Source organism: Anarhichas minor, unplaced genomic scaffold, assembly GCF_050575085.1.
Source record: "Anarhichas minor isolate MPS153535 unplaced genomic scaffold, ASM5057508v1 ptg000027l, whole genome shotgun sequence".
NCBI lineage: Eukaryota > Metazoa > Chordata > Actinopteri > Perciformes > Anarhichadidae > Anarhichas > Anarhichas minor.
This window is the reverse complement of record NW_027466473.1, coordinates 12332666-12344884: the sequence shown is the minus strand read 5'-3', so window position 1 is coordinate 12344884 and position 12219 is coordinate 12332666. Positions and strand designations below refer to the sequence as shown.

General features: G+C 39.7%; 1 protein-coding gene across 1 annotated transcript; it reads left to right on the top strand.

The window, feature by feature from the left end:
- The first annotated feature begins 3387 nt into the window (after positions 1-3387).
- Positions 3388-11373, top strand: LOC142960646 (von Willebrand factor A domain-containing protein 7-like). Its single transcript, XM_076102583.1, has 15 exons — positions 3388-3584; positions 3683-3949; positions 4234-4327; positions 4448-4582; positions 6748-6934; positions 7052-7221; positions 7538-7650; positions 7761-7877; positions 8258-8470; positions 8558-8690; positions 8889-9038; positions 9195-9287; positions 9374-9639; positions 9753-10046; positions 10747-11373. The coding sequence occupies exons 1-15, from the start codon at positions 3408-3410 to the stop codon at positions 11227-11229; spliced, it is 2892 nt and encodes a 963-aa protein (XP_075958698.1). The 5' UTR covers positions 3388-3407; the 3' UTR covers positions 11230-11373.
- The last annotated feature ends 846 nt before the right edge of the window (positions 11374-12219 follow it).

The following is a 12219-nucleotide window of genomic DNA, read 5'->3' as shown; positions in this document are numbered from 1 at the left end:
GTGAGTTGCATGAGATTGCTTTGACAACATGCATTTAAAGTTATGACTACTTCTCTTTGCATTTGAATTAGATAATTCAAAATTCTAAGTGTTTTTTCAGTTGTAAAAATATGTGAGTATCTGTTAATGGGTGTATTGTCCTCTATCGGTCCTATAATTATACTGTAGCACAGTATAATTAGTCACTATTATACTGTTGTCGGGAACATTAGGTTACTCACACAACTTGCTTGAGAAGTGAAAGAATTAAAACGGACACAGAAGAAATCTCTGTTTGCTTCTTCCAATATGAGCAGTAAATCTTGAAGCATCCAGTCCTATGGTAACGGAGAGCTGTATGTTCATTGTATTGAATGCAGAAGAGAAGTCTATGAACAGCACTCAGCATATGGTTTTATTTTCAGTGCATGCAGATGTTTTGAGACAAGGTGCATGACGGTGGCAACAACATCTTCAGTGCTGCCCTCTCGCTTGTACATAAACTGGTTTGTGCTGTGTAGACCGTGTCAGCGTGGGTTCCCTCCGGCTTCCTCCCACAGTCCAAAGACCTGTGTCCAAAGACAGCTTAGGTTAATTAAGGACTCTAATTTGCCCATGGGTGTGATTGTGAGCGTGTATGGTTGGCTGTCTCTATGTGCCCTGGGATAGTCTTGTGACCTGTCCAGGGTGTAACCTGCCTTCGCCCAATGTCAGCTGAACAGACTAAGCGGTTCAGATAATGGATGGTTAGATGGACGTTTACGTGACATACCTGGCAGGTCTAACCCTGGGCCAAGCAAACCCTTCTTCAGCTTGATGACCTCCTTTGGTGTCCAACAGGGTCTAAGACATACGGCAGAAGAACTGATAATAGGACCACAAAGTTGATCATCTATCTTTGGCCTGAGGTGTTTTGCTACCAAGTTCATTTATGAATAGGGACAACACATTTAATTATCTCACCTGTCCAGTGATTTTTGACTTGGAGATATTGTTTCTCTTTAGTAATGTAGCGCCACGAGTAGATCTCATGAACGATGCACTTATGATTCATGCACTGACACGTTTTCCGTTATTGAACTGTTCAGATTGCTTTGAAAACATGCTTTAAGGTTATGAGTGTCACTGCAAACTATACATGAGCAGAGCATGGGACAGAATCTCAAGCTACTTCTCTTTGAATTTGAATAAGACAATTTAAAATTCTAAAAGTGTTTTCAGTTGTAAAAATACGTGAGTATCGGGAAATGGGAGTATTGTCCTTTCTCAGTCCTATAATTATACTGTAGCACATACTATTATCTGCTTTCAGGAACATTAAGTACAAAAGCAGGTTATACTCGCACAACCTGTCATCATGAGAAGTGCAAATTAAAGAGTTAAAATGGACACAGAAGAAGTTTGCTTCTTATTTAAACATCCAGTCCTATGATACCGGGTGAATAGCAACGGGTAGCTGACTGACCTTGTGAAGCACCGCAGCTAGTTGTGACCAGGGGGGAGTAGGTGTTTTTAAACCTAACCAGCTCTTGCCTGTTGAGCGGGAATAAGCAGCACCAATTGATGAGATGAGGGTTTATTGCCAGCTGATCCATTTTGTATTTAATGCAGCTGAGCATAGACTGAACATGTAAACTGCGTTGAAGTCCCCCAGCAAAACTATAGAATCCCTCTTACTGGCCCCTCCTCTGGGACCAATTTACCTTGGGAGACCCCACCAGGATTGCTTTGAAAACTTGCATTTAAAATAATGAGTGTCACTGCAAATTATACACCAACAGAACTTGGGAGAGAAGCTCAAGCTAATTTTTTTTTTTTTTACCTTTGAATAATACAAAACATTAAAATTATAAAATTAAAGCTGTTTCAGTTGTAAAGAGACTTGAGTAGCCGTGAATGGCAGCAGTGTCCTCTATCAGTCCTTCAATTGTACTGTAGAACAAACCATCTTTTTGTGTCGGGTACATTACTGCAAAAAATTGTTTGTATCACCGTGAGAAATAAAATAATTCAAACAGACACATACCATTAGCTGCTGTCATGTACATTTACTGGAAAATCAAGTTTGCCCAACCCTCATGGGTTTATAAGACACCAAAAGTACAGCTGCAGTGGACACACCTTTCATTCAATTGCAAAATGACAGGTTACTTTACCGCTCGGTCACTAAATATTCTGCCTTCTCTCCCAGGCCTGGCAAGTAAAATCTGCTACAAAAAAGGTTCCTTTCCTGAAGCACAAGTTTTTCATTGTCATGCAGCCAAAAGAAATCAACATAAATGGAAGTAATTTTACTACAGAGTACATCCCTTATGTCCTCGTAGATAGACAGTAAAACAATTGGAGCAGTACATCTTTAAGCACTGTGCTTCTCCATGTTACCTGCCTGCAGTGTTTGATATGATTAGTGCCTGTGTGTGCTTCTATTTTACCCCCAGACCCTATCAACACAAGTAACTCAATATAAGCAATATCGTCCAAAAGACATACCAGAAACCATGTCATCATGGTAAATGAACATGACCCACTTGATGTTACCGTGCCAAGGTAACAGGTCAAACCTGTTCATCACAGTAATGACTCCTCCCTGGACTTGGGGCATTATAAAGTAAGTTGCCATGATGGATAGGCAACAAGAAGACATCAAGACCTAAGGTACAGTGTATTCTTATGTGATTAGTATTCGTAATGTAAAAATACAATCTCAGATTTGAATATTGTCTAAATGGTGCAAGTGTGTGTTACTACATCAGAGTAAAGTAATTTAGAAATATAATTTTTATTATTTAGTATCAAAACAATTTAGTCACTGTTGAACTGTTTCCAAATCTTGGATTTTTGAGGCTGCAGGAATGATCAGTACAGTACATTATAATGATGTTTATAGAAAAGCTCCAAAGTGTGTGTTGAGGTCGTAGTCCTTAAACATCAACATCAATTTAGTAATGATGTATGAGCTGCTCTGATTCTTTGAGTGCTGGAGGGGATACTTGTTATGTTTTGGTAAAGTTATTTCTACACTTACATCCAGTTCAATGGAAAGATTTGTCAGCCCGAGAACAGTTCTCATTGAAAAATCTAAACTTGTCTTGGTAGCACCCTTTTGTGCAAGCAGTACATTTCATCTTACATTTGTGCCAGATGTAGTTTAGTAACGGGGCTCCATGGTGGTGCAGTGGCTAGCACTCTAGCATCAAAGCAAGAGGGGCGAGTGTTCGATCCCAGGCTGGGTACTTTGTCTTTCTCCCACGGTAGTCTAAGTATCATTAAGAGGAAATGACAACTGAAACTGTGATTCTCAGGGGCTCACTTAAGGGGGTTGTTTAATATTGGGAAGAATGAAGATCCTTACCAAATGTCATAGCAGCATATCAGACCATCTATGATAAACAATATATTTTTTTATCTCTTTGACAGGTTGTGTAGCAATGTCTTGGCTGGCTGTGTTGAGTCTGCTTCTTCTGCAGACTGAAGCTTTTCAAATTGGCCTATTTAGTGGAGACTCTCTGACTCATCAAGAGATCACTGAGAGAGCGATCTTAAATGTCACTGTGCAGGCGTGCCGCGCCTTGGCCCGGGCTGAGGGCAAAGACTTCAGTTTACCTGTGAGGATAAAATTCAACCATATTTTAATTTAAATGACCAATGTCTTTATTTTTTCGGGACTATCATTAGTTATTAATATCATTAATTGTGTCCACAGAGTTTTACTGCTGAGTCTGTTGCTGTTGCCTGTGAAGCGCCAAAATCATCCAAGAGCTTTCGCCAAACCATCAAATTAATCCAAGAAAAGAACAAGGGAGTAGATATTAGTTTTGTCTCTGACCCACGCTATCACTTTGACGATGAGAATTTTACAGAGGGAAGAAAAATCATCACAGACGGACTATCAGTTGTTAAGGCCAGCAACAAGCGAAATAACTTTGAGACAGCGAGAGACCAACTGGGACAAATCTTACACACTTTACAGGTACAGAAAAAGTTTAAGGTAGCTTATGTTCTATTGTTAAGACAGTTTCTTACACAAATGTTTCATTTCAAAAGTTCAGCAAGCAGCAGACAATGTATTTCTATTGGACTGTTTGAGAATTTATTTCAAGTTGTGTGCACTACAATTCTTTTTTTTCTTTTTACAACAGCCTCCTAAATCGTTAAAGTGAATATTTCTGAAAAAAATGATCTTGAAATTAAGAAATGTAAGAGTGATGCTGCCGTGTTGCAAATATTTAACTTGTCTTCCTTTTTAAATAATAGGACTTCTACAGTCATAGTAACTGGGTGGAAATGGAAAACAAACTGCCAAACTCCAATCTGATCAGATCAAACGCCGTCATTGGTAACATCGCAGGTAAAGAGATCTAGAAATGCCGGTGTGTGTTTGTTTCAAATCGAGGATGGATAATGATGGAGAGATCGTTTTACAGAAAAAAAAAAAAAAAAAACCCTTTCAAAATATTCTTTCCCACAGCTGAAAGCAGAGCAACCTGTCGCAACTGCATTGGAGACGACTGCACAAACAACATTTTGGAAGATATCCTACGGGAAAAGATACTTACCTCGGGATATTTTGGTTTGGTGCCTTTTTCATCCACCAAACCAACAGGTAAATGACGTACCTAACTGCCTACGTTAAGAATTGTATTTAATTAATTTACAGTACAAATATTATTTAGAAAATTGAGAAAGTCATGTTTGTCAGGGTTGCAAATGTAATTGTCAAGTGTGTCATATAGCTCTGAAGCTAAAATCGGTGTCATCGTCCCCATGTATGAAGAAAAACCAGCTGTGGGCAATGATAGCTGGCAAAATTGTTATACTGAATGAAATACACCAACAATTTGTCGAACCTGAATCTGCTGCTCCCCTCGGTACAGTTTAGTGTGTTGCTGACACGCCGCAACTTTTGGTTTGTGCTCACTGCTGTCATAAAGCTGTAAAAACTCACTAAACCTGCTCAGCACCAAAGAATAGACACACATTTAGCAACTAGCTAGTGAACATAGTGAAGCACTTTGCAGCTAGAGAGACAAACATTCTCCTCAGGAGTTGGTGGAGAGCAGAAACAGCACAAAGGTAAGGGTAAACATTGGAGTTACATTCATCAGATTGCCAGAAACACGACTCCAAATGAATGATAATGTTGCTTCATAACTGCAGGATGTGTAAATAAGCAGTTGTTTGTTAATAAGTTTGGCCTATCAAATGGTTGGATTCAAATTAAAAATATATAATTTTTGGAAATACAAAGCAAGTTATTTGTATATTTAAATGGTCTCAAGAATGCATATACAGACAAAACACAGTAATTCAAACAAAGCATAATTATCATGGTATCACCATGACAGTCGTGACGCATCATCCAATAGCCCAAATGTGTTTTGTCGCTGTTAGCTGGCTAACATTCGCCAGGATAACATAAAGATGACATAAAAAGTATTGTTTTTTTAAACAAAAACGTGATCTGAGAGACAACCTGTGCCCCTAAAAGCTCCAAAGTGTGTGCTGAGGTAACCTGACCCTGAATGCATTACATTTGGGTTCATAGTGGCAGTCTGTGGTGGGTGAGGTTAAGCAGAATATTTATTCTGGTCCTCACAGCTGACAGTCACATAACATGTCCACAGCGTAGTTTATTTTTTCTCCTTTTTATTTGTCATGTTATGTTTTTTTTTCTTAATTTTTTGTGAAGGTGGCCCTGATTTTTTTTAACAATCAGAAGTGGGCCTAAAGTTAGGAAAGGCTGAGAACCCCGTGTCAGTTCATGAGCATGCCGCACTGTGCTGATACAGTAGTTACTATCAACACCAATTTCATATTGAACACCTTTTACTACTTTATAAACCGTTGGGTAGCTGGTGAATACCCCCTGGGGATCAATAGAGTCTTAACTCAATCTGTAATGATATATCATTACTTATTTATTTATTAAATTGTGTATTCTTTATCTGAATCTGCAAAGTAACTGAAGATATTAGAACATTTCGTAAATTAGAGTAAAAAGTACTATTTTCTTGTAAAATGTTACAATATAAAGCAACAGAAATGGGGAAACAAGTACAGTGCATGGGATAATGCATTTAGTGACTTTCACCACTGTTTATGGTCTATTATTATTTTTTTTTGTTTATTTTTCAGATAGCACCAAGCTAGAAATCAACATATTTAACTTTTTTGTACTAAAAGGAAATTACATAATAGGTGCCCTGCAAAGGCAATCAAGTGACTTTAAGATACGCCAATTAAATTAAACAGAAACTGCAACATTAAATAGTTTTTGTTTTCTGAGCTTTTTCTGGAGACGTTTCATCACACATCCACAATCCGTTTAAATTCATTGTAGTTGTGAGCAGCCCACCCCTTTGTTTCCATTGTGCATTGAGGGAGAATAGTTTTATCAATGGCACACACAGAGTTTGTATATTGCCTGTTTTGTTACTTTCCAGCGTGAACCAAACACTACTAACTCTGCTAGAGTTTGTTTGAATTCTGGACACAGCTCTATGTTTTCAGGATATTGGTGATGTCATAATTAATCTGCTGGGCTCTCTAATTGTCCGCACAAAATATAATTACAAACTATCTGTTAGTTGTTGATACTTCAGTCTGGGCCAAAGTGGTGAACCGACCAACAAACAAACATTTTTGCTACTAGTGTGGCTAAAAGCACACGTTCACAGAGAAGTCTTTTCCCTAATATTTTCTGAAAAAGAGGATTTTTTAAAGCTGTATGAAACATTTAGTTCTTGTTCTGTTTCCAATGCTGAACAGGAAAGTGCAGCCATGGAGGTACATTTGATCAAACAAGTGGGATTGAACCTAAAGGTGGGATCAACAAAGACAATTTGGATGCCAGCCACGGACACCTCCACATGAAAGCAGCAAACTTGGCGATTGCTGCATCCAGTGAGCTACTGGACGACATTCGAGGGGCTGCTGGTGACATATCATTCCTCCAGTATGAAACATATTCTGCATGTTTCATTTATATTCTATATTATAAGAAGGTGGATTGCAAAGATTTTTTTAAATTTGTTATCTCTTTTTTTCCCGCCCTCCTCTCTTCATCCCTCAGAATGATGGGAATCTCCAAAGGTAAAGCTCTTTGTTTCGTGATCGACACCACAGGAAGCATGAGAGATGACATTGCAGCAGTGAGGGACGTCACTGCCTCTATAATCAACAGTAAAGTGGGAACAGAAGATGAGCCCTCAATTTACATTCTTGTACCTTTCAACGACCCAGGTAGGATCCAAATGTCCCAGACTAGATTTTACAATCCTGTTTGTTTTGTCCCTCTAAAGTGAAGTAACGGGATATTTGCAAATTTATAAATTTGCTTTTTATCTGCCTATCTGCTGAACTGTAACTAACTAAATGAAGTAAACCAACAGATTTGTGTGCACTGAATACTTGTTGGAATATTATGATTGTTCAAATCATATGTCAGCAATAAAATAAGAACAATAACAGTATCTGTAAATCCTGAAGTACTTAACAAACACAAGCACAAGATGAAGAATAAAATAATTTATTTTTCCTGTCTCTACCTGAACCCCAGAATTTGGGCCTCTGACAAAGACTACAGACCCAAAAGTTTTCAAGAACGCTATCGATTCACTATCAGCAACCGGTGGAGGAGATTTTCCAGAAATGAGTCTTTCAGGGCTTCAGGTGCTGTGATGTCTTTTAGACTACTTCCTTATTAGTCTCTGCAAAACTTGATCATAAAAAAAAATTAAGAGTTAATCTTCTGCAACATTGCTGTCCTCTCTTGCTCATAGTTGGCTTTAACTGGTGCTCCTCGTAATTCTGAGATCTTCGTCTTCACTGATGCACCCGCTAAAGACCAACACCTGAGAAGCACTGTGATCGCTCTCATAGAGCAGACCAAGTCAGTGGTGAGTATCTACTAGATGGGCCTGCTAAAACATAAAAGTGATCATTTTCACATTCAGTATTTTGTTTGCTAGATAGCTAACATTAGCATTTATCGTGATGATATTGTAGCTAACAGTAGGGCAGTGAGCTGAACATGTGCTCAACGTTGTTGGTACTTTATTTGCAGATGTTAATAACAAGGATAATAACATCGTATAAAGTTATTACATTATGAACAGTTTACTCTATGTATAGCAATAATAAAGATATAAACAGTACAACGTATACACATACATAAACAGCTATTTAAGACCTTTCTGATTTGTTAACTTAAAACATAAAGTCCTTATGAGTGGACGTTACACCTTCAATTTTCTGACCTTTTTCCGTTTCTTTTCAGGTGAACTTCATGATAACTGCCATACTGGGATTTCGTGGTCGAAGACAAAGTGATGATGGCCAACAACAACAATTAAGCAGTCGGATGGTGACATCAGATGGCCAGCTGTACAGAGACCTGGCTCAGGCGTCAGGAGGTCTGGCTATTGAAGTCTCAAAGAGTGAGCTCCCTGTGGCCACTAGCATCATAACAGAATCTTCCAGCTCCTCTCTGGTATTAACGCTCTCACTGGCCATTACCAATCACTTTTCTAGTTTAAACAAAATGCAGTTGTGTCACCAGGTTCATTTAACCTCCTAGGTGACCATCCTGCAGGCAGCCAGGAGTCCAGGAAAGGCTGAAAACTTCACCTTCACAGTTGATGAGTCAGTAAGAAACCTCACAGTTTACATCACTGGGACCTTTGTCACCTTTACTCTCATCAGTCCCTCAGGTAAATCGCTTTGCAGATTAGATATTTTGAAGTTTTTATTTGCATCATTGTAGCATTTTAAGCAATGACAACCACTTCACTGAAAAGCGCAGTCATTTTAAAGCATATTGATCTTGTTTATTGGCATAGAAAATTATTTAAAAGCCTCCTTATGTGGAAATTCTTGACTTAAGTTTCTTTCCATGGCTTTGCTTTTAGGTGTCTCTCAGGAGAGCGCTGACACCACAGGATCATTGATCACTGCATCCCAGTCAGTGGGAAACTTCAAGACTCTGAAGCTAAAAACACAACCTGGACTTTGGGAAATTAAAATGGTGTCAACAAATCCCTACATTGTGAAGGTCATCGGTGAGTACTCCATGATTATAGGGTTGAAACACATAATGACACAACTATCCATTACCTTGAAGTCCTGGTTCTTGCAAATCACAAAATGCTAATGCAGTCTTCTGCATGTGACTTCTTTGGTTGAATTTCTTTTGTAATTTTTTTTTTTATTTGCAGGTGAGAGCCTCATTGACTTCCTGTTTGACTTTCTGGAGGTATCACAGAGCCCGTTTGGAGATTTAGAGGTTGTAGACAATCGTCCCAGAGCTGGTAAAGGAAACAGAATTGTGTGATATTCCAAAGTAATTTTCTTCACGTCAGTGTATTTCAGTGGACTTCCTTATCTTTTTTTGAAGGTGTTAATGGTAGCCTGATCGTGACAGTAACTGGGAGTGACTCCACCACGGTGACAGAAGTCATTTTGGTTGAATCGTCGGGCTCAAGAGAGGTTAATGGCAGTGTGGAGGCTCTGGGCGGAGGAGACTTCTTAGCTAAGTTTGACAGGATACCAGCAGAGGAGTTTGTGGTGCTTGTGAAAGGGCAGAACAGCAATGGATCCTCAGGGATCTTACAAAGGCAGTCCTCCACCACCATCAAAGCGTCTACTTTGATTGTTACTTCTGTAAGTAAAATGCATCCATCTAAAAACCTATTATATGACTTTTGAGTATAAGTTGCACTGCCACAGTCTTTTTATATGTAACAGATACTGACTGTTTCCTTTTCTTTTTTTAGCCTAATCCAAATCGCGTCTTGGTTCCAGGAATACCACTTTCAGTTCCCTTCTCTGTGATGACGAGCGGTGCAGGAGGAAACTTCCGCATCCAAGCTACCAATGACCAAGGTTTTAATTCAAATTTCCCGTCCAGTTTATTCCTGGAAACTGGAGGCAGCGCTAATGGTACAGTGAACCTCACAGCACCCTCTACCACCCCGTCTGGTACTGATGTCACCCTGACCATTGAGGTCGAGGCTCCGACGAGTGCAGACATCAACTATGTTGTGCTGCGTTTTGCTGTCCTTAAAACGGTAACTCATCACAAATCACATTTCAATATATGTTAAAGGCAGTGAATGATCATTCTAGCTCATTAAATCCTTTCATCATTGTGCCCCAAGCGAGGGTGTTCAAGTATATCGGGCTCTTGTTCATGAGTGAGGGTAGAATTAAGCAAGAGATGGATTGTGCAGTACAGCAGTGATGCAGGCGTTGTACCAGAATGTTGAAGGAGGGAGCTGAGCCAGAAGGCAAATCTCTTGATTTACCAGTCCATCTACATTCTGACCCTCACTTATCTGGGACCGAAAGAATTAGATTGCAGATAAAAGTAGCCGAAATGAGCTTCCTTCGTAGGGTGCTGGGCTCACCCTTAGAGATACGGTGAGGAGCTCATCCGAAGTAGATGACCGAGTAGAGCTGCTGCTCCTTCAAGTCGAAAGGGGCCAGCTGAGGTGGTTTGGGCATCTGATCAGGATGCCTCCTGATTGCCTCACATCAGAGGACTCCCAGGGACATCCAGGAGGCCCCAAGGCAGACCCAAAACAGCAGGAAAAACTGGAAAATGTTGCTGGGTAGAGGAATGTTTGGCATAACCTGATAAGCCTGTTGTCCCCGCAATCCGGCCCGGATAAGCAGAAAGATAATAGATGTATGGAATAGATCATTGTGTTTATTGGTTGAAGGACTGATGTAAAACTGGCTGTATTCATCCACATTTTCTCCTCATAGGTGACTGATTTCACTCAGCCGGTGTGTGAGGTGCTCAGCCTGCAGTCAAACTGCTCTGACAACTGCAGCTTATCGATGTGGGAGCTCTCTGTTCAGGTGACTGATGGGGCTGAAGGGACGGGTGTTGAGCGTGTCAGCCTCAGACAGGGCAACGGGACCATGAACACCAGTTTGACCGCTGGCACCGGGAACATGACCGCTGGCAGCGGGAACATGACCGCTGGCACCGGGAACATAACGCTGGTGTCCTACAGTTCGTCCTGCTGTTCGCCTGATGTAGAGCTGCTGGTTGTTGATCGGGTGGGTAATGTAGCCTCCTGTTTCTACAGCGTCCGGAAAGCGGCCACCAGCAGCTCACAACCTGCAACCACCAGCAGCTCACAGAGTCCAACAACAGCTGTTGTGTCTTTGTCTACCAGAGCTGTTCAGTCTTTTCTTCTTTGCTTTAGCATCACAATCCTAGGGCTCAGTTTACCGTTTTAAATGGGGATCAACTGACCTTCTACATGTTAGTGTGAGGAAGAGTTGCGTTTTGTAATGTTCTTTTGGCTTTGGAAAATCACCTACATACTATATACCCTCAGTTGCCAGTTTATTAGGTACACATAGGTAAAACCAATGCAGTCTGGTACAACAAAGTGAAGTTTTGTACAACCAACACTCAAAACATAAAGATATGCAACTAAATGTGTAATATTAGATTGGTCAGCACCATGGCACGTAACTTGTACCATCGATGGACACAGTAGCATGGTAAAACTGAATACACGAGCCATTAACATTATTATACCACACTAGGTTTTTGTATGGTAAAAGTTATAATGTTCAGCTCTCTTTGAAAGCATTTATAAAGAGGTACAATTCAACTTTAGAGTAATTTTGGAGGCTGTATTTAGTTGTGCTGTTGAATTATAATGCAGTACACTGTGTTTCTAATATTAGGTCTATATTTGGTCATTGATAAAAATGGATTGAGCTCGATGAACCTAATAACCTGTGTATGTACAACTGGGTGATATACTGTAAAATGAATGCTGAAATCTTTATTACAGAGTACTTTGTTTCATTGTGCAACTTTCTTTAAAAGCTTAGAGGGGTTATAAAATTAAGACTTGGGCCATGTGAACATGTACATTTCATTATGATACTTCAATCAAGGATTATTCATTCATATTTTGATTACTACTGTTTATATTACATTGTGGAATAGTAATGCTGAAGGACTAAATCTATTTGGTCATTTAAACATTCATCATATATTATGTAAATCATATTTACATCTGAGGGTTGCTTAGTAATTAAGTGATGACACAATAAAGCAATGAAAAAGGGCCTATGTTGACCACTGTGGTCCTTTTGGGAGAAAATCATATGACAACATTTGAAGGAAGATATATGATGTAGAAGTGTCAGAGTACACCATCAGAGGGTAACGCCTTTATTAGATATCCACACAATTGGTAAGAAATGAAT

Excerpts from the sequence above, each read along its gene's own strand:
- LOC142960646 (XM_076102583.1), top strand. The coding sequence starts at position 3,408 with ATGTCTTGGCTGGCTGTGTTGAGTCTGCTTCTTCTGCAGACTGAAGCT. Across the intron at positions 3,585-3,682 it reads GCAAAGACTTCAGTTTACCT|AGTTTTACTGCTGAGTCTGT; the intron begins GTGAGGATAAAA and ends TTGTGTCCACAG. Across the intron at positions 8,471-8,557 it reads AATCTTCCAGCTCCTCTCTG|GTGACCATCCTGCAGGCAGC; the intron begins GTATTAACGCTC and ends TTAACCTCCTAG.